This window comes from Halichoerus grypus, chromosome 3 (assembly GCF_964656455.1).
Source record: "Halichoerus grypus chromosome 3, mHalGry1.hap1.1, whole genome shotgun sequence".
Lineage (NCBI taxonomy): Eukaryota > Metazoa > Chordata > Mammalia > Carnivora > Phocidae > Halichoerus > Halichoerus grypus.
Window position 1 is genome coordinate 154,221,064 of NC_135714.1, and position 25,449 is coordinate 154,246,512.

Below are 25,449 nucleotides of genomic sequence, written 5' to 3' on the forward strand. Positions count from 1 at the left end.
ATTTTAATGCTTACATTTCTCAAGAAATATAAATGAAAACCTTTCATTATAACTTCCAGAAAGAGCAGAACCCCTTCCAGAAGGAGTGGGCAGTCAGATTACGTCCATTAACCATTTTACTTCCCCTCCTGGTAAAGGATCTCTGTTAGTATTCATAGTTCAGGTCAGCAGTGGTCCCTTTGGGGAAGTGCTACTGAAGTACGTACAGGTAAAGCGACACAGTGTTTGGGGTTTGCTTTGAAATTCTTTAGTAAAGGTGTTTTTTTTTTTTTTTAAGGTTTTATTTATTTTTGACAGAGAGAGTATACAAGCAGGGGAAGCAGCAGGCAGAGGGAGAGGGAGAAGCAGGCTCCCCGCTCAGCAGGGAGCCGATGCGGGGCTTGATCCCAGGACCCCGGGATCATGACCTGAGCCGAAGGCAGACGCTTAACCATCTGAGCCACCTAGGCGCCCCTTTAGTAAAGGCTTTTTAAGAAGAGAAAGAAAGAATAGATGAAGGCAGTGTGGCAAAATCTTGATAATGTTTGAATCTAGGTGACAGGTGTACAGTGGGGGCTTACTTTCTAGTTTTGAGTATATTGGAAAAATGAGAAAGTAGTTTAAGCAAGGAAAGCTGATGGGATGCTTTGAAGGGTACATCATCCCTTGGTTGTATTCCTAAGATGCAAAGCTTTAATAGTAGGGGAAAAAGCCAACACACCCAACTGTGATACGTTCTGTACAACAGTGGGCCTGTCGGTGTCATGAGTGACAAAGAAGGGCTGGGGAACCATTCCAGGTTAAAGTAGACTAAAGGAGCATGACATCTAAATGCAGTTAGTGATCCTGGATCGGAACAGAAGATTGAAAGATTTGAATATGGACTATGTATTATAATAGTATTGCATCGATGTTAAATTTCCTGAATATAACTGTCCTATGGTTAAGTCAGAGGATGGTCTTGCTGTTAGCAGGTACTTGCTAATGTATTTAGGCAGGTGGAGTTACAGGTCTGTAACTTACTCTAAAGTGGTTCAGCAAAAAATAATCTTGCGTGTGTACGAGTTGTGAGAAAGAGAACGGAAGAGTGGCAAATATTAACAGCCGGTGATTCTAGATGGAAGATAACACAGGAGTTCCTTGTCCTGAATTCACATCTCTCCTTTATGTTTGAGCATTTTTCAAAAGAAAAACATTTTAGAAGGCCACCAGCCGGGAATGTTATCCTCTGTACTTCCCAGACTATAGTGATGGAGGCCACATCCTCACATCCCGGAGTCTCTCAGGCCAGTTAGAGTAGATCTTCAATGATGCCCAGTATGTTTGACTCCAGCCAAGCCAGGATGTTTCCTTGTGAAGTTTTTTGTGTTCAGGAGGAGAAGGCAAAGCGTGTTCTTTCTGTCTCTGCAGGTGAGAGCAGAAGCCTCTTGGGACTCTGCCGTGCACAGCTGTCCTCAGCTCAGTAAAGGCACCGCAGCGGATGCGCGCGTGTATCTGATCGTGCGGGTGACAGTGCAGCTCAGCCATCCGGCCGACATGCAGCTGGTGTTACGGAAACGAATTTGTGTCCATGTTCATGGCCGGCAGGTGAGGCATTAGTGAACTGACTGTTGAAGAACTGACTTTAATCACAGGTCCGACTTGAGGGCAGGGCCGGGAATGATTGCTCTGGCCTCCCGTCCACACAGCTCTGTGAAGCGTTGAGCTTTCCTCTTCAACTCGACTGCTGCCGTCGTGTAACCGTGCCTGCTGCATTCCCGGCACCTGCCGTCCTGACTTCCTCCTAGGCAGTGTTCAGTTTTTATGATGAGTCTTTCTTGTTCCATAGTCACAAATGGGTGCCCCGGAGCCCCGTCAAAGCGAAGTTCTCTGTGTTTGTTTTTGACTTTTCGTTTGGGTTGCACGAGACGTGCCGGTTCTCTGCAGATTGGCTGTTGTTTGGACTCACTCTCCGCTTCGCACTTCTTTCTCTCCCCGCAGTCATCTCTGCTAATTCGTGGGCTCTTATATGCGGAGAGGGTACTCTGTCGAGCTTTTGGGTAGGAAGACGAGTAAGAATTAGTCTGCATCTTGAAGCTGCCAGTGTCCTTTGGCACGTGTAGCTGAATAAACAGGAGACACCTCTGTTGGGATAGTGCTGGAAGGCAGGTGCTCCCAGAGTGCAGGAAGACTGCTGTAGGCGAAGCAATGGAGAACTCAGGGAGGGGTAGCATGCCGGCCGCTCCTTCACGGACGGGGGAGTCTGGCAGGCGACGGGGGAGGAAACGGGCTGTTCGGTGCAGAGGTAGTGAGGAAGGACAGGGCAGGGCAGGCTCGGACCTCCAGCGGCCAAGTGTGACCGGCAGTGTGACAGGGTGGGCCGCAGAGGCCGGGGCCCTGGCTGTCCACACAGTTGCAGCTGGATTATGAGGCACCTTGTGCCATATGACTGGGTTTAGTAGGAAGCTTCTAGAGAAGAACATAAAGTATTTCTGCCATTGGCTTTTCAAATACAGGATTTGGGAGGCTCATTCCAGGGATTCTTTGAACTGTCTGTGCTCACTTTTTTCGAGGCCTTCTCAGTACACTGACTAAAACCAGGACAGATGAAAAGAAATCTTTTCATTTAAAAGAGCACAGTCACGGTTGACAGAGTCCTAGATGTAATCTCCCCCCCTAAAAATTAATCTTTAGTTCTAAATGTCACACTGATATCAATCTCTGAAATGAAGACTGTTCGTAATGCTGTTAAAATTGCAGCTCTTTAGCTTGGCAGTCCGGCATCAATAACATCCAGGTCGTCGGGTGAGCCGTAGACGCGTATGGTGTGTCTCCCGTTCGCTCTTTCCTCGGAAGTCTTTCAGGGATTGAAAAAGACAAGTTGCTCTTGAGGAGCATTTTGAAGAGTTATTTGCCATTCCTGAGCCAGAGATTCTGCTTGCCAGGCGCTGAGACTGACCTGGTACAGCCACCAGCCCCACAGAATCCTTAACAGAAGGGGTGCATCATGGAGTCACCAAGCTTCTTCTGGTGGTTTTTTTTTTTCTTTTGGGTTCGTTTTTAAATTCTTTTCAGTTTTTTATTATAACAACAAGAAGTTGCCACCTTTTTTCCCCTGGTTGAAATGATGTGATATAATCAAATTGATACTGAATGACATGATAGTATTTTAAGGGCATGCCAGTTTCCCTCCCAATTTCAAATACTTCAATCCTAAAAATTGCTTCTTTATGACAGAACAGGGACTTCCTTATGATGCTAATATATGCAGATCAGCTTCAGTAGTTCCATACAGAAAGAAAAGAAAAGAAAAGGTAAGGTAACAACAGCTTCCACACCTCCCCACCCCACCCATTAAAAAAAAAACACAAAACAAACCTTAGCTGTTCCCTGACGGATGTAATGGGCAGTGGCTCAGCATTGCACGGCTCAAGTCGAGGAGAGTGAAGGGCTGAAATCAGTGGTCTCTTTGCATTCTAAGAGCTACAGTCTTTTAAAAAAGTAAAGATCACTGAATAGGAAAGAAATTATTAAGTAGGTTTGTGAAAATATGTACTTCTAAGACCAAATGGCTTGATTTTTCTATTTTCTGTGGGGGTTTTCACAATATTTCCTGCTTCCCTTTTGCGTGAGGGAAAAGGTTGGGTGTCGGTTTAAAATTCTCTCTTCTTATCTTTATTCACCAATTGTATTCTGCCCTCATCCCTGCTCTCTTCAACCTCTACAGGATGTTCAGTCTTAGCAGCATCTTCAAATGAGTCATCTATGCATTAATTCAACAGTTCAATTCTTAACTGTGCAAAGAGCACAGTCAGCATAAACAATGACCATGCACTCTTAAATCATTCTTCATAACGATCCTGCTTTGGTCAAGAATTTAATGCCTGAACTTGTCAATATTCATGCTGCAAGATGTCCATTGTACTGGAGGAAAAAAAAGTGTAAGAGTCACCAGTCCTCACTCACATCTTAGAAGGTCATTTTATTGTGTTGAAGTCAACAGTCTTATTTCTGTAGCCTTTAAGTAGAGCTGAACCAAGATGCCCGGTGTCAGTTTCCAGAGTTTTGGGTTTTTATTCTTCATATATTGGGTATAGGACCTGTCACATGGCAGGAACCTAATAAATTGGTTTTGTGTGCTGAGGCGAAATTGAAGAGCCTGTATTTAGTGATTTGGATTTCAGCTTGCTTATATTGGAAATATGCTCTGTTTCTTTTTGGTTAGAATGAATGCAGTATTCTTTGTGCTATCTCTTTGTTAATGAAAACTCAGTTTTTGAGGTAGGAAACCATATCTTTCTGTTTTGTTTTTCTCTAGGGTTTTGCTCAGAGTCTCCTAAAAAAGATGTCACATCGAAGTTCTATTCCTGGCTGTGGAGTGACTTTTGAAATTGTCTCCAATATTCCAGAGGTGAAGGATCATATGAAGTTTGAGTTTACTAAAAATAAACATGTAAAAAGAGCTAACTCCCTGAAAGTCACCTCCCTAAAAAATATATAGTCAATGAAATTGTGTATTTGGGCAAATGCTATAGATTTGTAGAGGAAATTTCCTAATCTTAATGTGATTCATAGTGAAAAGTATTTGTGGCTTTTAAAAAGGTTCTGGTTTTAGTATTTTGTTAAAGAAGTTCCTTTTGAAAAGCAAATCAACACTCCCGGAAGACAACACTCCTTTTTACTCCTACTAGCCGTAAGGTAACAATATTGTAACTCTCAAAGGGAGACAACATAGCACAAAATAGAGATTCAGGCCTTCATTTTGGAATCACACAGAAATCTTATTTTTGTCACCTCTTAGTGAGGTGAACTTCGTAAGTTACTTAGAGCCTAAATTTTTTCATTTATCAAATTGGGTTAGTGATAGCTTCTATACAGGGTTGTTTTTAAGGATTAAATGAGATGCGGGGCACCTGAGTGGCTCAGTCGTTGAGCGTCTGCCTTTGGCTCGGGTTGTGATCCCAGGGTCCTGGGATCGAGTCCCACATCGGGCTCCCTGCTCTGCGGGAAGTCTGCTTCTCCCTCTCCCACTCCCCCTGCTTGTGTTCCTGCTCTCTCTGCGTCTCTCTCTGTCAAATAAATAAATAAAATCTTAAAAAAAAAAAAAAGGATTAAATGAGATGCTGTATACAAGTCGTTGTGCACACACTAAAAAGTCAATTGTGATTGCCATTATTATAGTTCCTGTTGTTATTTTCTTCTCCTTATTTCTCTTTCTGAACTGAGAAAGTCATTGGAATCAAACACATGGAGTTTAAAATACCCCCTGACGGGTATTTTAAAGCATGAAGCTTGCTGCATGATATAGTTTATATATATGCTTCCTAATATTTAATCCCAGATTTATTCACCTGGTCTGTGGCACAGCTGGTAATGAAGGCCTTCCTTATAGGGGTAGGGGAAGGGAGGGTTCTAAGAAAAGGACTGTGGAGAAAAGAGAGAAGAGCAGTTCCTTCTGTAATACTCACTCTCTGAAATTGAGGAGTGGTTGAGGAGATGCAGTTTGTACTTTGCACGAGTGGAGAAGCGGGGACATGTGCTGGGAGCGAACACTCCCTGCTAACCACGCCGTCCACATCTACATTATTCTCTTCATTTTTGAGGGCTGGATGTTGTTGATTCTGTTGAGTGTTTGAGCAGTAGGTGGACAAAATATATTTTAATACAGAGATCAGTTTTTGGAAGGCTGAAAAGATTACACAGTACTTGGGCTTTGTTTTAGATTTCTTGTACTGCAAGAAGTCTTGTACTGGATCTTCAAAGTGTGAGACTTCCACAGTATATATTAGCTGTTTAACTATTTAATTTGGAGCCCGCTGAACATTTAAAAACTAAGTCTGTTGCAGACTAGCAGCAAAATCTTGGGTCTGTAGTAGATTACTCTTTGTTTACTTAGATGCTCAGCTAGAGACTTACTATTTATTCTCTGTGTCTGAATGTTTTATGTATTCTGAATGTTTTCTGGCTGTTTCATATCTTAACTCTATAAATGGTTTGAATGCAGTTGAGAAACAGTGACCGCTGTAGTGAACTCCCTTCCATTTTTCCATTTCTCTCAACTTCCTTCCCCTCCTGTCTCATCCCTTCCTGATTTTAGATTCTTTATCCTCTTTAAAAGTGCTTTTATTCTCTGGGTGATACGATTTTCAAATGGAGGAAATGTTGGGGGGGATCAGCTGAGAGATAAGTGTATAGCCTCGTGTGATTTGGCTACCTCTTAATAATTAGCCACACATCTAAGTCGGCAAGTGTTTTTTTTTTTTCCACATTATCAAATCTTGATGATAAAGAAAAAGGCACAGCGAGACTTAAAACTTATAATGAAAGGACTGCATTTAGTTTATTTTTTATTTAAAAACAAAAAGATTCCTTGAGGAGCTAGGTTTATCATGAAAAATCCTTAAAAAGTTCTTTGTGTTTCTTGTTACAATAGCTCTGAGAGCTTGGTGGCAGAAAGAACTGATGATAGGCCAGAGAGCAGGAGATAGTTCCCCTTTCTACCCCAAGACCCAGTCATTCCACCTTTAGGTGCTTACCCAAGAGAAGTGACTGTGTGTGTCCATAGAGATATGTATAAGAACACTCATAGCGGCTTAATCCAAAGTAACCTAAAACTGCAAACAACCCAAACATCCATCAGTGGGTGGATAGATAAGGAGATTGTGGTATATCCATAGTGTGGAATATCACTTAGCTATACAAAGAAATGAAGTTCTTGAATGAATCTCAGAATCATTAGGAACTTAGGTCTCCTGACTCCTGATAAGAGTATTCCTTCTAAGTTCTAATCTTGCCTTTTTTGCCAATTATGTGGCCTTCCTCTTTCCTCATCTATAAAATGAGGATGATTGCTTCTTTTCAGGATTATTAAAAGGCTCAAATGAGTCACTGTAGGAAGTAGAAGTTTTGTGAACGTAAGCCACCTTCCAGATCCTTCCATATTTTATCTGTTCTAAAGCTCATTTAAATTTTTATTTAAAAATAGTTTTGATGTTAGAATGTATCTTATAATTGATATCTTAAAATTAATTGGCAGAGTTTTTTCTTTTCTCCTTAGTGGTATATAAAGTAATGTGTTTTTTTTTTTCTTAAAGTTGATGGCATCTTAAGATGCAGTGGCATATGGCTATATATTTTGTAGTTTTTGACATTATTAGAACAAATTCACAAGTAAATGAAGTATCAGATTTTCTCTGAGAAGAGTAATTTGTTATGAGCTAAGCTAGCTTGACATGATTAAATGCACTAACAACGGCCCTCCCTGACTCACGAGCATCCCATTTATATGCATGGGCCACCCACATCAGAGGGGCAGGGGTGGGCTCTGTGGGAAAGCACAGTGAGCGAGAATTTACCTAGATACTTTTCTTCTTGGGGGGTGCTACACTGCCTTTGGCCTCTGTAACTCCAGAGTTGAGGATCGAGACCAGTTTTAGAAGCTGCCACATGTTGAATGTGTAGTCCGTGGTCGGCTGCTGAGTGAAAGTGTTGAAAGCCCTACTTTTCATTTTTACTGTCCTGTGTCTGCCTCATACTAGTATTGTTTGGACCCCAGCTTCTCACTCCTGTCTCTTGCCTCAATGATGTATTTCTGAAGTATTGTAGTGGTGGTTATATTTCTACCTGTTTCCACCAGATCCTTTCTAACCAGTAACGTTTTCGTTTGCAGTATGAATGTAGCAGAGGACCGTTTTATTGAGAATGTGCTGTTTCAGGGGCACTGTGTTCAACCTTGCAAGTTAATCTAACCATGATTTATACCATGATTTCTGTGGGAGAATGCATTTTGAGTTCCAAAAGCTGGCGTTAATTTTGGAATACATCCCATTTGCTAGTTCAGTGCTCTGTGTGTGTGTATTTGTATAGATCAAGAAGCTTTTATGTTTTCTTCTAGAGAGTACTTAATTTTAATACACAACTTTCTGTTCTCCAGGATGCCCAGGGAGTAGAGGAACGAGAAACATTAGCAAGAATGGCAGCTAATGTTGAAAACACGGCTTCTGCTGACTCAGAGGCTTATATTGAAAAATACCTCAGAAGTGTGCTGGCTGTGGAGAACCTTCTCACTTTAGATCGTCTCCGCCAGGTGAGCCGGCAGGGCTGGTAGCAGCGGTGCTGACCCAGCCTGATTCTCTTCGCCTCTCTGCAATCCGCAGTGTTGGTACATCTAAACTTTGAAGCATCTGTTTAAGTGGAGCATATTAATTTAGATTAAACTTGTCAGTTAAGTCTGTGAATATACAAAAGCTCCACTAGGGAAGTTAGTTTTACCAAGATGCTAAATGCTATCTATCTAGTTGCCTTGAGGTAATGGGAGAAGATATTTCACTCTTGCTGGCTGAAGAATTATTTTAAAAATTCTTTGATAAGGGACAATAGTGTTGCTGAAGAAATATGCAGGAATGTGGCAGAATGGGCCCTTTCTGGCTTAGCTGGACATACTTGCCACAGCCTTAGAGTAGATCTCTAGACGGGGTAATAGAGATGCCAGCCGTAAACCTAATCCTTCGTGGAACCCTAAACCTCATTTTATGTAGCAATATTGAGACTTTTTTTGGTTTTAACCAAAGACTCATATGAAAAATAAAAGTGAATGATCTAATTTTGACGATCTTTCTCCTGGGACTAACTTCTGGCCAGCTTCAAGGCGGCCATCAGTAGATAAAGAAGAGAATGATCTAGGTAACCTCTCCGCTATACAGTTAACTTTGACTATTCCACAGTGATTAGAATTAGGTCATTCCACGGTGTGAAGGAACAGCCATGATTTAAAGAACCAGGAATGTGTATGTAGAGACGGTAGCTCAAAGACTGCTGTCTGTGGTATTGCTTTGGCGGTGGGTCTCTGATCTGTATTTTTCCTCTGTACATTTTCTGACTGACAGGAAGTTACAGTGAAGGAACAGTTGACAGGAAAGGGGAAGCTGAGTAGGAGGAGCGTTAGCTCTCCCAACGTGAACAGAGTGAGTACGTGGACTCCCGTGTTCTGTGCTCTGCCTGAGCTCTCCTTCCCTGCTCCTCTTTCCTTGGATAACTCTTTTGTATCCTTCAACTCTCACCTCAGATACCATTCCCTTCTCCGAACTGATTTAGGTGCCCCTGTTCTCTACCCGTAGCATCTGTGCACACCTCTGTCCCTGTCCTCACCAGGAGGATAGGGAAAGTGTCCATTTAAGTTAGTCTCTAATGTTTCTCGCTCATTTTTGTATGAGTAGTGCCTAGCTCAGTGACTGGGTGTTCAGTGAGTGAGTGTTGAACTAAAGCAAAAGTAGCCGAGTGCCTCGGACAAGCCATTTGAATTTTCTGGGCCTAACTTAATTACTTTTAAATTGAGAAGTCTGGACTCGGTTTACAAACTTAATTGCTTAAAGGCCATCCAGGGTAGTATAAATGAGTAAAATAAGTTAGGTGTGTTTCATAACAGTGTCTTAAGTTTGTTGTTTTTAAAAACATAGGTATAATTTATGTGCATATTAAGCATACAAATAATTCTTCACAAAAAAATATGATTGTGGCCCTATGATTTATCTCTCCTTTCCTTACTTTTGACAAAGGTGTGGATATGAGAAATATTACCTTTGTCTAACTTTACACCAAGAAAAACCACAGTACAAGCATTGTAATGAAGAGCAGCTGACCCTTAGCCTTAGTGTTTGAGAGACGAAAGTGAGAGGTAGGGAGAGTATCAGACGGGAGGGCACACGTGGCCCCTGAGTGACTGAATGACATCACTAATGATTTCAGACTGAAAGATTGGGAACCTTCTCAGATATTAAGAAATACCACTTTCTTTCTTTCTTTCTTTCTTTTTTTTTAAAGATTTTATTTATTTTTTTGTCAGAGAGAGAGAGCGAGCACAAGCATGGGGAGCGGCAGAGGGAGAGGCAGGCTCTCCACTGAGCAGGGAGCCTGATGTGGGGCTTGATCCCAGGACCCTGGGATCATGACCTGAGCCAAAGGCAGACGCTTAACCAACTGAGCTACCCAGGAGTCCCAAGAAATATCACTTTATTTCAACTTAAAATCTCATTTCTTCAGAAAACATTAAAATGCAGAGATACTTGCAGAGATTTGGTATTTAGAATCTTATGGTTTAGGGATGCCTAGATGGCTCAGTTGGGTAAGCATCTGCCTTCAGCTCAGGTCATGATCCCGGAGTCCTGGGATCGAGTCCCACATAAGGCTCCTTGCTCAGCAGGGAGCCTGCTTCTCCCTCTGCCTGCCACTTCCCCTGCTTGTGTGTGTACACGCACCGTCTCTCTCTCTCTCTCTGACAAATAAATAAATAAAATCTTAAAAAAAAAATCCTATGGTTTAAGGTAGTTTGTGTCTATATGTCTGCTACGAATACCCAGAGAAGGAAGCTGTAAGATCAGGACATGGTAAAATAATTAGTAACCTGGTATCCTTTAAATAGAGGGGATAAACAGATGAAGTATCCCTTACCCAACCCAGTTGTTGCCTCAGTATAAACTGGGTATCTGATCTTATATAAACCTCCCACTCAAAGTTCAGTTTAGTTACAAAAAAAATTGTGAGGGGCACCTGGGTGGCTCAGTTGTTTAAGCGGCTGACCTTGATTTCAGCTCAGATCATGATTTGAGGGTCCTGGCATCGAGCCCTGTGTGGTGCTCTGCACTCAGTGCAGAGTCTGCTTGAGGATTCTCTCCCTCTGCCCCTCCCCCCGGCTCACACACGCACGCGCTCTCTCTCTCTCTTTCAAAATAAAGAAATCTTTAAAAAAAATTGTGCCTAATAATGTCTCAAAGTACACACTAGCCTAATTTACAAATGTCTTGACAACATCTCTGCTACCATCTGACTAACATTACGTTGATTGGTTTTCAAGTTCTTGTATTTCCAGGACCGTAGATTTCTATACTTTCACACCTAAAGGACTAATCCCCTTTTTATTTCTTCTTCAGTTGTCTGGCAGCCGACAAGATCTTATTCCAACCTACAGTCTAGGCAGCAATAAGGTAGGTGTTTATAAATATTTTTCTGTCAGTCTTAGACCAATTTCCCATTCAACTTTCCTCTTCTCAAATATCACATGTTCGTTTTGCATGCTAGAATTTCTCCTACTCTTCTAGGCTATGTGAAATTTATTGGAAAGTGTTTACAGTTCATTTCTTTTTATCTGCCAGTTAAATTAAGGTTTATTAGACCTTGTTACTCTACTTTTTAAGTGTTAAAAACCAATTTTATTGCTTGAGTTCATATTTCTGTATAAAATATTCTTCCTGTTTGCATCAAAAAAGGAACTTTAAATCAGATTTTTAATAGTAAAATATTGATATAATGATTGCAAATGTGTGAGGAATAGGAAGATTTTATCTGGAAGTTAGTATTATTTGCTAGAAGAAATTAAAATAAGGGAACAGAACTTCTGTTAGCTGGAATTTATTGTTAATGTAGTGTTCCCCAGTTTAGCAGTGGTTTAAGCATAAATTCTTTATCATTTACTTAAAAGGATCATACTCGAAATTGTTGTAACTGGATGTCCTATATCACAGTTTTGTGCCTGACGTTCTCTGGAGAGACCTGGTTAGGTGTTGGTACTGTTAACTGGGGCAAAATGCTCTGTGTTGATATCTTAACCCTTGAGGAGGGTAAAAGTGAACAGTGTCTTATAAAATGGCCTGATATCAGGGATTTGTTTCAAAATAATCTCGGGGGACGATGGGGGTATAGATAAAAGAAGATTGGCTATTTAACGGTAATGGTTATAGCCACATGGGATTTGTTATACTACCCTTCTACTATTGTTAGTTACTCTCTACTCTGTTTTTGTATGTTTGAAATTTTCCTTATAAAAATTTAAGAAAAAGAACAATTAGTTGATGAATAATTAGATTTATTCTTAAGATCTAGGTTACTAGGAGTTTACCTCAAATACATAAAAATGTATGTCTGTATATATCCCATTATTTCAGGCAAACTCCTAGTAACCTAGATCTTAAAAATGAGCCATATGTATATATATCAGTGTTTATAGACATATAAATTGCTCTCCAACTCATTAATTTACTGATCACCCTACCATGTCTCTGAAAGTGTGCTAAGTACTACTCCTTCATACTGATCCAATGATAGGTTTGATCCGTTCTTGATGAGCACAGCACAGGTTTCGATTACCAGAACAAAGCAGAGTTTTTGGGAAATTGATTGTGTCATTATTTTTCAGTGTAAATAAATGAAATATTATAAGGAAAATATATTAGAAAAAAACACGACTTTTTGTGGGTTTTTTTGGAACTACATCTAATCCAAATTCTCAATTATATTATAAATTCCTCGAAAGAAGTGGCCAAAATTTTCTATCTACCCCCAATCTCCTTATGTTTAAATAGAGAAAATAATAGTATCACTTGGAAGAAAATTACTGTGCTTCATTTACACCAAATAAATGGAATAAAGGAACATAGGTGCTATACTAGAAATATGACAGGGTAGGAGACCAAAGGAGGGAGTGGACGCTTTTAAAGGCATTATTCACAGACCAGGAGAGGCTGCAGAGAGGTGATAATCCCCCTAAGCCGAAAGACTGATGAGTTCCCTCCGAGGCGGGGAAGGAGTAAAAGCAGCATTGTGAATAGAAGCATGGAGGGATGAACAAGCTTGCTATGTTCATGACACTGCATGCAGTGTGACTAAAGGAGAGGGGTACATGGGGGTAGAACCCAGGGAAAAGGGGCCTGATTGTCGAGGTTCTAACATTATGTACCAAGGAGTAATGGAGGAGGCAGGTAGCCCCTGAAGGACATGTTAAAGTTGAATTGGAAAGTGTTTTTTAACAGTCCACCTAAACTCGACTTGGGTTCCTGGCTGTGGCCCATAAAATCACATTAGAATAATGTATACAGTACAAATATATACAGTTATCACAGCAAAAGTGTGAAAAAAGATATAATTCGAGGTTGGAGAGATCAGGTGGGGAGGAGATTCAGCAGTGGGAGGGAGAGGGAGAGCAAATCAGGTATATTAAGGAGATAGACTCTCTGGAACTCCGTGGACAGGAAGGTTGGGTGAAGAAGGAGATGAGGGTGACATATACCCTTCTGGATGACAGAATAGAGAGATGAACTGTAGGAGGGGCAGGTTTGGGGAAGAAAACGATTTAGTTCCATTTTTGACATGAGGTATCTGTGCCAGTTGAAGGATCTGGAAGCCTGGGCTGAAGACAGATTGGGGAGCTGGGGGCATATTTGAAATGGAGTGAGGGATTAGATCTAAAGTCAGAGCTAGTCGGCATAATAATACTCACGGGCATGTGCCGGAGGAGAAGCTGGCCAGAAGACTCAGCAGAGAGTGGCTTGGAAACTGGGCCAGAAAGGACTTTTTAAGCTGTTTGGTTTTTTCCCCAAAGATTTTATTTATTATTTTAGAGAGAGAGCGCATGTGCACATGGGCAGGGGGAGGGGCAGAGGCAGAGAGAGAAGCCCAAGCAGACTTCTCCCTGAGATCATGACCTGAGCCGAAATCAAGAGTCGGATGCTCAACCAACTGGGCCACCCAGGTGCCTGGCTTTTTAAGTTTTAAGAAGGAGTCTTTACAGTTTCCTCAGAGACTGTAAGATGAGGACCAAAAGACTGTTTCAGATGTGACAGTAAAGAGTTTCTTGGAGACCTTTCACAGGGCAATTTCTGTGGAGGGTTGGGGACAACTTAGCAGGACATGTCATTTTAAATGAGTAAATGTAACATTACATATTTTTGTTACCTACCAGGACCTTCCTTTTTTTAGTCATCTTGATTTCTTGGAGTACCCTAGTGAAGATGAGGAAAGTCTGATTTTCACCTTCTCAGGTTTTACTGATATCATGGTGCCATCACAGCAACAAGGATATGGATCCCTCCACTCTATTTCGGGGTATATTTTGAGTTGTCATACACTGCAAACAAGTTAAATACCGCCCCCCCCCCCCCCCCCCATTGCAGCAGTTCACAGTCTTCCTCAAAACTTGGCTTTCCTTGCCCCTCCCCGACCATATTAGTTCCCAATTCTCTGGAAGTATTGTCAGGGAAAACAGAAGGTGCCAGCCTGCCATTACTAACTTTGCTCCCAATTCAGCTGTGAAGCTATTATTTTTATCTCCTTTTGAACTCCTGGTGTCCATGGGCCCTGAAATGTTACGAGGTGTAGCTGGGCTTTAGCAACATCTCATCACTATGGGCATCCCTTGACTTCTCGTTAGGTTACATGAATGTCCACATATCATAATTAGAGACCTTTGGCTATTCAGTAAGGAGAAAGGTAGAGGAAACCTGTTCTAAGATTTTTATGGGATGGGCCTGTTTAATGAGTAAGGAAATTCCGGCGATAGAGGATTGTAACTGTAATGCTAGAAAACAAAGTGAAAAGAATATGAAGGAAAGAGGATTTGATTCCAGACTTACTTCAGAAGGGAGTACAGAGTAGCTCCCCCATTTTCAGAGGAGGGCTTCCCTCAGTAGTTTTATCATCTAAAGCAGAGCATCTTAAAAGATTTTTAGGAAAAATAAATATTCTTAAAATTATATTTTCTTACTAGGGAGAAAAAAAACATTCCCCTGCTCCCTGTGGCCTTTAAATGAAACAAAGAAAAACACTTTCAAATATAGCATTGCCTTGTATTCAAAATGTGTTTTTAATACTACCCATAAAAGAATTCCTCAACTGGGTAGTGCTTAAACTAATTGACCTACAAATTATCAAATTCCTATTAAACCCCTTGAGACAGCAGCAGTGCTTATATACATGTGAAATGACATATGTACAAGAGTGTCCATTGAAACATTGTTTATAATGGTGGAAGATTTGGAAACAAACTAAATGTCCATTGGTTTGGTCTGGTTAAATACACTTAATCTGGGCACATGCCACACCCTCCCCCCCACATACACACAAATAAATAAATGGGATATTATGCAGCTGTAAAAATGATTAGGAACCTTCTAGATACCAATATGGAAAAATTACCAGGATATACTTGATGATTAAAAATGAAGTGCAGAGGGGCGCCCGGGTGGCTTGGTTGGTTGAGCATCCAACACTTGGTTTCAGCTCAGGACGTGATCGCATGGGTCACGGGACTGAGCCCCGAGTTGGGCTCCCCTCTCAGCAGGGAGTCTGCTTGAAGAGTCTCTCCCTCTGCCCCTCCCCCACCCCCTCTAAAAAATAAATAAATCTTAAAAAAAAAAAAAGTGCAGAGGGGCGCCAGTGTCTGACTTGTTCTCAGCTCAGGTCTTGCTCTCAGGGTCGTGAGTTCAAGCCCTGTGTTGGGCTCCACACTGGGCATGGAGCCTACTTTAAATACATACGTACATACATACATACATAAATAGATAAATAATGAAGTGCAGAATAGTATGCTGCCATTTATATTACAAAAGGAGGTGGACAGGAGAGAAGTATGTGTGACTGTTTATAGATTGCTTACATAAACATAAGAAACCCTAGAAGGATATATAAGAAGCTAATACCATTACTTATCTGCCTGGGGAGAGGGTGGGAATATGTGGGGAACTGAACAGGTGGGGGTAGAGGTAGATTTCTCACTATGCCTTTTTATATTACTTGGTTTTTGGATCATAGGAACCAATTACCTATTTTTTTTTTAATTAGAATTAAAAACATGTATGTATGAAAATCTCAATAGGAGCAGAAAAAAAACATTTGTCAAAATTCAACACCTTTTCAAAAGAAATATATTAGAATTGAAAAATTTTATTCCCTACTCTTTTAAGTAGCTAGAAGTTTTTGTTCCCTTATGTGTAGTGGTTTGAGAAGGTCTCCAGTTGCTTTATCTGTAATAATTTGTACACAAAATCGTAAAGAAAATTGTTTTGAAAAATCTCAGAGACTTTTTTTTTTCTTTTCTTTGGGGGACTTCCTGCATTCTTCAGTTTTCAGAGATCCAAGGACAGGTAATTAATCCATTAGGTTTTCCTAATGAGTGGGATATAAGTACTGTCCTACTACCTAAAACTTGTATCATGCTTGTTTTTACCTTGAGAATAAGAATGAATTTTTAAATGTAGTTTTTATAAGATGACTAAATTCGGCACTGTACTAATTTCTTGGCTCTTATTCTTTTGTAAAAATAACTTTGGTAGTCAGTATATAGGATTCCTTTCACATGCTGCTTTTTCTAAGACTGTAAAAGTATCTGTCAAAAGAGCCCAGGAACTAAGGCATCTTAGTGAATTTAGAAGGCTCTGGAATATGAGGAGTTGCAGTTAATTCATATTAAGCAGATAATACAAATAAATATTTGGGAACTTGCAGGATGTCCTTTTCTCAAGCATGGGACAGGGAAAGAGGAGTAAAATGGCAAAAGTGCTTTGGGCATTCCTTTGACATCACAGAACTCTTCTCAGCAGCACCATCTTGGTTTCTTTGCCTGAAAGTATTTCATGCACAAGAGAGTCAAAAATATAATTTTAATCTAGAGTTGATGATGCTTAAAATGCTAGAAAAATGTGTTTTGGAATAATTGAGTATTAGTTACATCTACCTTGCAAACTTGTGTGGGCCTATTTCTAGAGGTTCTGTGTCCATTAATGTATGTGTCTATCCCTCTGATCTTGATTATGAAAGCAGAATTATAAGCCACAGAATTTGATGTGCTGTCTTCCCCTGTGTAAGATGGGAACATTCAGGTTCGTTGAAACAATGCTCAGAAGCCAGGAGAGGCCGCAGAAGAGGTTCACATCTCCCTTTCTCTCCTAATTTTCAGTTGTATCATGGCCACACTAAAAGCTGTGGGAGGGAGGCAGGGATGGAGTTTGATAGGATTAGGGCTCTTGAGGTGAGAGGAAGTGGTGAACAACTAAAAACAGTCTCCTCGTTTGGCTTATGACACTTGGAATTTGCCCAGCCATATTTTACACACCCTTAATGCTCACTACATATTAGAATTGGAATTGCTTTACTGAGCTCCACCAAGATTGAATTGATGGACCAATTAATCTTAAAAAGATAAATTGAATTTGATGAACTACTCCCAACTTTTAAATTCACCTTAGGGCCTAAAAGAAATCATTTTTTCCCCCTCTCAAGTTTTTATTTAAATTCCAGTTAGTTAACATACAATGTAATAATAGTTTCAGGTGTGCCATATAGTGATTCATCACTTACATTCAACACCCAGTGCTCATCACAAGTGCCCTCCTTAATCCCCATCACCCTTTTAGCCCAACCCCCGCCATCTCCCCTCCAGCAACCCTCAGTTTGTTTTCTGTGGTTAAGAATCTGTTTTATGGTTTGCCTCTCTCTTTTTTCCCCCTCTACGTTCATCTGTTTTGTTTCTTAAATTCCACATATGAGTGAAATCATATGGTACTTGTCTTTCTCTGATTTATTTCACTTAGCATAATACTCTCTGGTTCCATCTGTGTCGTTGCAAATGGCAAGATTTCATTTTTTTTTTTTTTGATGGCTGAGTGATATTCCATTCTGTGTGTGTACACACACACACACACACACACACACACACACACACACCCCATATCTTCTTTATCCATTCATCAGTTGATGGACATTTGGGCTTTTCCCATAATTTGGCTATTGTTGATAGCTGCTGTAAACATTGGGGTACATGTATCCCTTTGAATCAGTATTAAAAAAAGGCATTCTTGATAGGCTTTTCAATTAAAGATATATCCCTACTCTATTGGGACTACGCCAAAATACAAAGCTTTTGCACAGTGAAGCAAACCATCAAAAAAACAGAAAGGCAGCTTACCAAATGGGAGAAGATATATTTTTTTTAATTTTATTTATTTATTTTAGAGATAGAGAATGCAAGCGGGAGGGGAGGGGCAGAGGGAAAGGGAGAGAGAGAATCTTAAGCAGACTCCACACTGAGCACGGAGGCTGATGTGGAGCTTGATCTCATGACCCTGAGATCATGACCTGAGCTGAAACCAAGAGTTGGATGCTTAACCAACTGAGCCACTCAGGTACCCCCAAGTGAGAGAAGATATTTGCAAATCAAATATCCATTAAGGGGTGAATACTCAAAATATATAAAGAACTTATACAACTCAACACCAAAAAAACCCAAATAATCTGATTAAAAACAGGCAAGAGATATGGTGAGCGCTGTGATTTGTGTAAGACTGTTGAATCACAGACCTGTACCTCTGAAACAAATAACACATTATATGTTAAAAAAAGAAGATAGTAGGAAGGGAAAAATGCAGGGGGGGAAATCGGAGGGGGAGACGAACCATGAGAGACTATGGACTCTGAGAAACAAACTGAGGGTTCTAGAGGGGAGGGGGTGGGGGGATGGGTTAGCCTGGTGATGGGTATTAAAGAGGGCACATATACTGAATGGAGCACTGGGTGTTATACGCAAACAATGAATCATGAATCACTACATCAAAAACTAATGATGTAATGTATGGTGATTAACATAACATAATAAAATAAAAAAAAAAGCTTTTCCTCCCCATTTTTGAAAGGAAGTAACCATCTCTAAGCAATTGACTATATGTGTGTGCTCCTCTTATTTTTTTATTTTTTTATTTATTTTATTTTTTTTTTAAAGATTTTATTTATTTGACAGAGAGAGACACAGCGGGAGAGGGAACACAAGCAGGGAGAGTGGGAGAGGGAGAAGCAGGCTTCCCGCCGAGCAGGGAGCCCGATGTGGGACTCGATCCCAGGACTCTGGGATCATGACCTGAGCCGAAGGCAGACGCTTAACGTCTGAGCCACCCAGGCGCCCTCCTCTTATTTTTTTAAATAATACACCCATATATTAAAGACGATGGTGGTTTTAAAATAACGCATCTCTGTATTATTTAATAACAATGTGGGTTGGCAATTTTATTTTTTTATGTCTGAATAATAAACATTCAGAGTGTGAATATGGGGAAAAAATAAATAAAAACAGGCAGAGAACCTGAATAGACAATTTTCCAGAGAAGACATACAAATGGCCAACAGACACATGAAAAGATGCTCAACATCACTAATCATCAGGGGAATGCAAATTAAAACCACAATGAGATAACACTTGACACCTGTCAGAATGGCTAAAATCAAAAAGACAAGAAATATCAAGTGTTGATGAGGATATGAAGAAAAAGGAACCCTCATGCACTGTTGTGGGAATGGAAATTGGTGTAGTGACTGTGGAAGACAATATGGAGGTGCCTCAGAATCTTAAAAACAGAATTACCATATGATCCAATAATTCTACTACTGGGTATTTACCCAAAGAAGACAAAAACACTAATTCGAAAAGATATATGCACCCCTATGTTTATTACATTATTTACAATAGCCCAGATATGGAAGCAACCCAAGTGGCATCAATAGATGAGTGGATAAAGAAGAGGTGGGGTGTGTGTATAACACACACATGCACACAATCACATACATACGATGAAATATTACTCAGCTATAAAAAATAGTGAAATCTTGCCATTGCAACAACATGGATGGACCTAAAGGTTATAATGCTAAGTGAACTAAGTCAGAGAAAGACAGATACCATGTGATTTTACTCATATGTGGAATTTAAGAAACAAACAAAGGAAAAGTGACCAAAAAACCCAGACTCTTAAATACAGAGAACAAACTGGTGATTGCCAGAGGGAAGGAGGGTGAGGGGATGGGTAAAATAGATAAAGAGGATTAAGAGTATACTTAATCTTGATAAGCCCTGAGAAATTTAAAAAATATATATATACATATATATATATATATATAATATAATATTGCAGTGATGTTGCTATTTACTGTTAGTGGATATTTCTTCATCATTATAAGGCAATTTTTTAATAGATATAATGAAAACTTAGCAAGCTTTTTATGACCAGTCTACCAAGATGGACTTAGCGGCAGAATTAATCCTCAGCAGATTGTTTGCTTATCCATCTAAAAATTGGCTGTGCATTGAGACCTTTTGCAATGCAAGGAACACTGTCAAGTTAAAAATATTGTTATTTCTAAAACCATTTTAGATGGAATTACACTTTTTAATAAGTTAGTAAGATATTGTGTTTATTATCTTCTGATTGGAGTTTTTGATGCAGTTAAAAGTATCTAAAAGCTTAAATGAATATTCAGTTAACAAAACTGATTTTTGTGCTTTGGCTACAACACCTTCCTGAAAACTGCAATTATTTAGTGTGGCACAGGTAAAGGCTGAAGCCAAATATGAGTCACTCCTTCTTTAGTTGCATTAGAAGCCACCTTTGGACCTGAAATGTTACTGGCACTTCTCTTTTTACCTCTTTGTCACTTTCCTGATCAAAAGCAGACCTCTTTTTTTTTTTAATTTTTAAATTTTTTTTTTTTTAATTTGGAAAATCCAAAGTATTTGTGTCTGGGAAGAGCAGTAAAAGAAGACCTGTAGGTGCACAAGGAAGACCAAAGCATGTTCTCAAGTCAGCTGAGAGCCTCCCATGTTTTCCCTGTTCCATTTTGTCTTTACATACGATGCCAGCTACAAGTAATTGCTATCTCAAATAGGATTTTATTTCTTGGAATTCAGCCTGTTAGCACAAATAATACCTAATAAGTACGAAGCTAGTAAGGCTCTAAAACAAAGCCAGAGTTTTCTCTCTTGTATCTGCTCATCTTGGCTGATTCTGAAGTTGGTAGACATGCAGAATGTTAGAAACAAATCACAGATCTATCTTTTCAGATTCCAGGCCTATTTGTATACATGTCATAATCTTTTCACTTTGAGAACTGAGCTCATAAGAGAGCAGAAGGGTCCAGTGTTTGGCCAGGTCCTTTTTATTCATTGTCCTGAGTTCTTCTCCCTCTGAAGTACCTTTAACTGGGATGCTTCCTTCCCTCCCCCGCACCCCCAACATTTCAGTAAAGGGAAAATAACTCTGGAACAGCCAGGGATGTAAAATTTATTGGAAAAACACTAATTGCCTTGTCCCTGAGGGGCAGTGTGTGTAGTTAGACACTGAACCACAGGTTTCATTTTTGGCAAGAGAATGGACGTGCACTACAGGAGAAAAAGAGTAAGTGAATGATTTCAGTGAACTATTTCCCCAGAGATCTGTGGGTGTCAGAAGGAAGAGGAGGGAGCGTTGTACCCAGTTTATCATCCAAATTTGTTGTTCCCTCTGAAGCAGAGTCTGTTCTTTCCCAGCTCAATTTGAGACACTCTGTGTCCCTGTCTTTGGTTGGGAACAGTTAGCATGTGGAATTCCTCAAGGTTAAGATGACGGTTAAGGTAGGATGGATGAAGTGAAATGAGTTTCCATTTTTCATCATCTGACAGGGCTAGTGGTCTGGCTAAGGCGGTATGTGTATACTGTGTGCATCCTTTCACATGTTCTCACTTGAGATATTTGCATATATGAGACAGTAAAAGTTACTGCTTCCATTCTGATTGGTTAGTAACACTGTGTGTAGGAGTACCAGCTGGGAAATATTACCCGGGAAGCTAGTGGAGCCCCGAGTGTGCCTTGGGGAAGAGATGACACCTACATTGTCTGTCACTGGACCATTATACACCAAATGGCTGAGGTGCTGACTCCAAATCAGCTACTTAGTTTCCCTAAGGGACAGAGTGCCACTGTGTCAGCTGCCAAACAAGAACGAAAAATCGAAAATAGAAAAATAAATTTATTCTCAAATTAAGTAAGTTGTCTTCAAAACAACCTTGCATGAGCTTAACACTGTAAACAAAGCATGAGGCTTTTCTTCCTCGGAGAAGCACCAGAGTATTGACCTTAGTGTTCAGCTACCTGATTGTGATATCCCAGAGTACACAAAGCTGCGGCTTCCCAAACAGACAATTAAATTTAAATGCAAAAGACATTAATGAAACATTAAAGTATGTAAATCAGTGTGTGATTCATAGTAACACAAATGCTCCTACAGTGAAGTCTTTCAGAGTTCATGGTTTCCCTAATCATCTCTTCATGCCTGTTTTGTTCCCTGGCTTCCTAATGCTAAGACATCATACCATTTTTTTTTTTTCTTTTTTTAAATATCAAGTGCTGAGAGGGTTCCTAGGGAAAAGTGGCATTCTCGGAGGTAAACAGGAGCCAGATCACTTAAGGTTTATTGATTTTATGATCAGTACTTAGGTTGCTGCTAAAAGCAGATAGGTTTCCAATATATATCTGAAACCGTAGGGGCCTTTTCACCTCCATCCATCTTGAGGAGCAGTGAAAACTCGCTTTGCGGGCGATTACTAAGGATCCATCTTCAGGAGCAGTGAAAACTCGCTTTGCAGGCGATTACTAAGGAAAACTCAAACGTCGTTAGGGTCACTCATCTGGGGAATACCAGCTTAAACTAATATAAAATACTATTATTTAACTCTGATGAAAAAGAAGTCAGGGCGCCTGGGTGGCTCAGTTGGTTAAACGACTGCCTTCGGCTCAGGTCATGATCCTGGAGTCCCGGGATCGAGTCCCGCATCGGGCTCCCTGCTCGGCAGGGAGTCTGCTTCTCCCTCTGACCCTCCTCCCTCTCATGCTCTCTGTCATTCTCTCTCTCAAATAAATAAATAAAAAATCTAAAAAAAAAAAAAAAAAAAAAAAAAAAAGAAAAAGAAGTCAGAGTGATTATTAAAGGATCAAAGGGGAACTTAAAGCTTTTAGAAGACTGGCAATCTCATCTCCATTACTAGGTTTTGTACTTGTAACATTTGGTTGGGGTTTATTTCTTTACCAGATGGGACTAATGTTAAGAGTGCATTGATGATATCACCATTTTTGTGGCTCACCACCCATTCTGGATTGGTTAATTAATCCATCACCCAACTGGCGTTGTTCTTGTATAATGCAATGAAATCTCTTCAACGGGAATTTATAAAATAAGTTGAGAGTACAATAAAACTTGTTAATCCAGAGACTTCCATTATTAGGAACTTGTGATTACTTGATTTGTGCTTAACTGGAACTTCTCTTTAATATCTGTGGAAAACAAGAGCCTTGGTAATACACTGTTCTAGAATTTTTACTTTCATGAACTACTGGTATTTGAATGGATAGAAAGATACACCCTGGAGAAGAGAGAAGAGACAGCCCACAGTGTGAGGGTTGTTCCTCAGTTTCAGTTGAGAATCTGAAGCGAGAGAATATTTTGAGGCAGAAGAGCAGAAATAGCCTACGAGGCAGAACGTAAGGAACGATTTCAAAAGGAATGTCTTCATATAGCCATAGTTCATGGGAAGCAACATGATGTATAGAAAAGAATGTTAGGACAGAACTGAGGAGACTTCAGATTGTGAACTGAGGGAATATCCAAATGTGAGGTATTATTAGTATTTGGGAAATTAACACTAGGAAGATGAAAAGTATAAGAAGAAAGGTATTTAAACAGTCAAATCTGCCATGTCTTGTAAAGGGAATAAGGCTTTAGTAATGTATGACAGGTTTTTCTTAAATAATTTTAGGTTTTTCTGTTAACTGATTCAGTTGAATAAAAACTGCTGTTTTTGTCCTTAACAGGGCCGGTGGGAGAGTCAACAGGATGTATCGCAAACTGCAGTTTCCAGAGGAATAGCTCCAGTTGCCCCATCCCTCCCTGACTGTCCCCCAAATAACCATTCTCCTGACCCAGGTAAGTTATATTTTCATTTGTCAATCACTGTCATGAAATTTGAGTGCCTTTCAGAAATAGTTTAAGTCAGGATTTCCTACCATGTAACTATTGACTACTAGTTAATGTCATCTGATTTTTTCCCTTTTTTGTCTTAACATGAACATGTTGAGTTACACTGATTTTTGAATGTTGAATTTATATTGCATCCTTCTGATAAATACCACCTGATCATGATGTGTTATCCTTTATATGTGCTTGAGTCTGTTTGCTAATATTTCGTAAAGGATTTTTGTGTATATGTACTGTGATGAATATCTACTTTCCTTTTTCATAATAATGTGTTAGATTTTGGTATCATGATTATGTTGGCCTCATGAAATGACTTGGGAAATATTTACTTACCATCTTTTTTTCTGGAAGATTTTATATACTTAGTATTGCTTCTTCCTTAAATGTTTGACAGGATTCACCCGTGACACTTTCTGGGCCTGGAATTTTCTCTTTGGGAAACTTTTAAATTATGACTTTAATTTCTTTAATACAGGGTTTTTTTAAAACTTTTTATGTTTCCTTATGAGTCAGTTTTCATAAATTATGTTTTTCAGGGAATTTTCTGTTTCATCTAAACTTTAACATTTATTTCAATAAATGTTATAATGTTCCCTATTGCCCTTTTAGTGTTTGTAGGATCCGTTGTGATGTTCCTTCTTTTTATTTATTTATTTTATTTATTTTTTTTAAGGAAAAAAAAGTTTTTTTAAAGATTTTATTTATTTATTTTAAAGAGAGAGAACACAAGCCAGGGAGAAAGGCAGAGGGAGAGGGAGAAGCAGACTCCTCACTGAGCAGGGAGCCTGACGTGGGACTCCATCCCAGGACCCTGGGATCATGACCTGAGGTCATGATCATGACCACCCAGGCGCCCCTTCTTTTTATTTTTGATAATTTTTGTTTTCTTTCTGGTTTTCTTGACTACTTTTGAGACATGTTTTAGTGTTCTCAGTCTTCTCCCAGGACCAAATCTGGTCTTACTTTCTTTATTGTTTATTTTCTGTTTCATTGATCTCTGTTTCTTTCTGCATTTCACAAATTTTGGAATGTGGTGCTTTCATTTTCATTCTATTCAAAATATTTTCTAATTTCCCTCTGATTTATTCTTTGACCCATGGGTTATTGGAATAGCATGTTAATTCGTTTTCATATGTCTGGGATGGGCGGGGAACTTCTTTTTATTAATTGATTGCTTATTTAATTTCATCATGATCTGAAAGACTCTTTAGTATTTCAGTCTTTTGGAATGTTTTTGAGCCTGTGTTCTATCTTGGTAAACATTCTATGCATGCTTGAGAAGAACCTATTCTGTTTGGGGGCATAGTGTTCTGTATATGTCAGTTAGGTCAAGGTGGTTGATAACCTTGTTCAAATCTGTTCTTTAAATATTCTGTTATACTGATTTTTTTTTTTCTATTTGTTCTATCAATCACTGAGACAGAGGACATTAAATCTCCAGATCTGATCATGAAAATTACCTGTTTTTCCCTTTATCAGATCTGTTTTTGCATCATTCTTTTAGGAACTCTCTTAAATATATATGTATTTAGGATTGTTATTTTTTCCCGATAAAGCGGTATTTCTATCATTATGACTGTCCCTTTGTATTTCTAGAATTCTCTTACTTTGAAATCTGTCTTACCTGATTAATATAGCCACATCAACTGTCTTTTGCTTATTGTGTGAATGGTGTATCTTTTTCTCAGTCTTTTAAATTTTGGCCTGTATTTGTTCTTTAAATTAAAAGTGATTGTCTTGTAGACAGCATATAGTTAGGTGTAACTTTATTTTTATCTAGCCTGACAATTTCTGTCTTTTAATTGGCATGTTTAGTTCTTTTACATCTAATATTATTATTGTTATGTCTTTGAATTGCTGTTGGTTTCTCTTTGGCCTTTCTATTTTTTTCTCCACTGT

General features: G+C 39.5%; 1 protein-coding gene across 3 annotated transcripts in view; it reads left to right on the forward strand.

Moving 5' to 3' along the window:
• KIF13B (kinesin family member 13B) overlaps positions 1–25,449 on the forward strand; it is a 197,645-nt gene that overhangs the window by 141,510 nt on the left and 30,686 nt on the right. For all 3 annotated transcript variants that reach the window (XM_036104507.2, XM_036104508.2, XM_078069457.1), the window contains exons 31-36: positions 1,390–1,566; positions 4,277–4,369; positions 7,892–8,044; positions 8,844–8,921; positions 10,884–10,937; positions 23,388–23,499. In XM_036104507.2, coding sequence (XP_035960400.1) covers positions 1,390–1,566; positions 4,277–4,369; positions 7,892–8,044; positions 8,844–8,921; positions 10,884–10,937; positions 23,388–23,499 — 667 coding nt within the window. The remainder of the gene's footprint in view (positions 1–1,389; positions 1,567–4,276; positions 4,370–7,891; positions 8,045–8,843; positions 8,922–10,883; positions 10,938–23,387; positions 23,500–25,449) is intronic.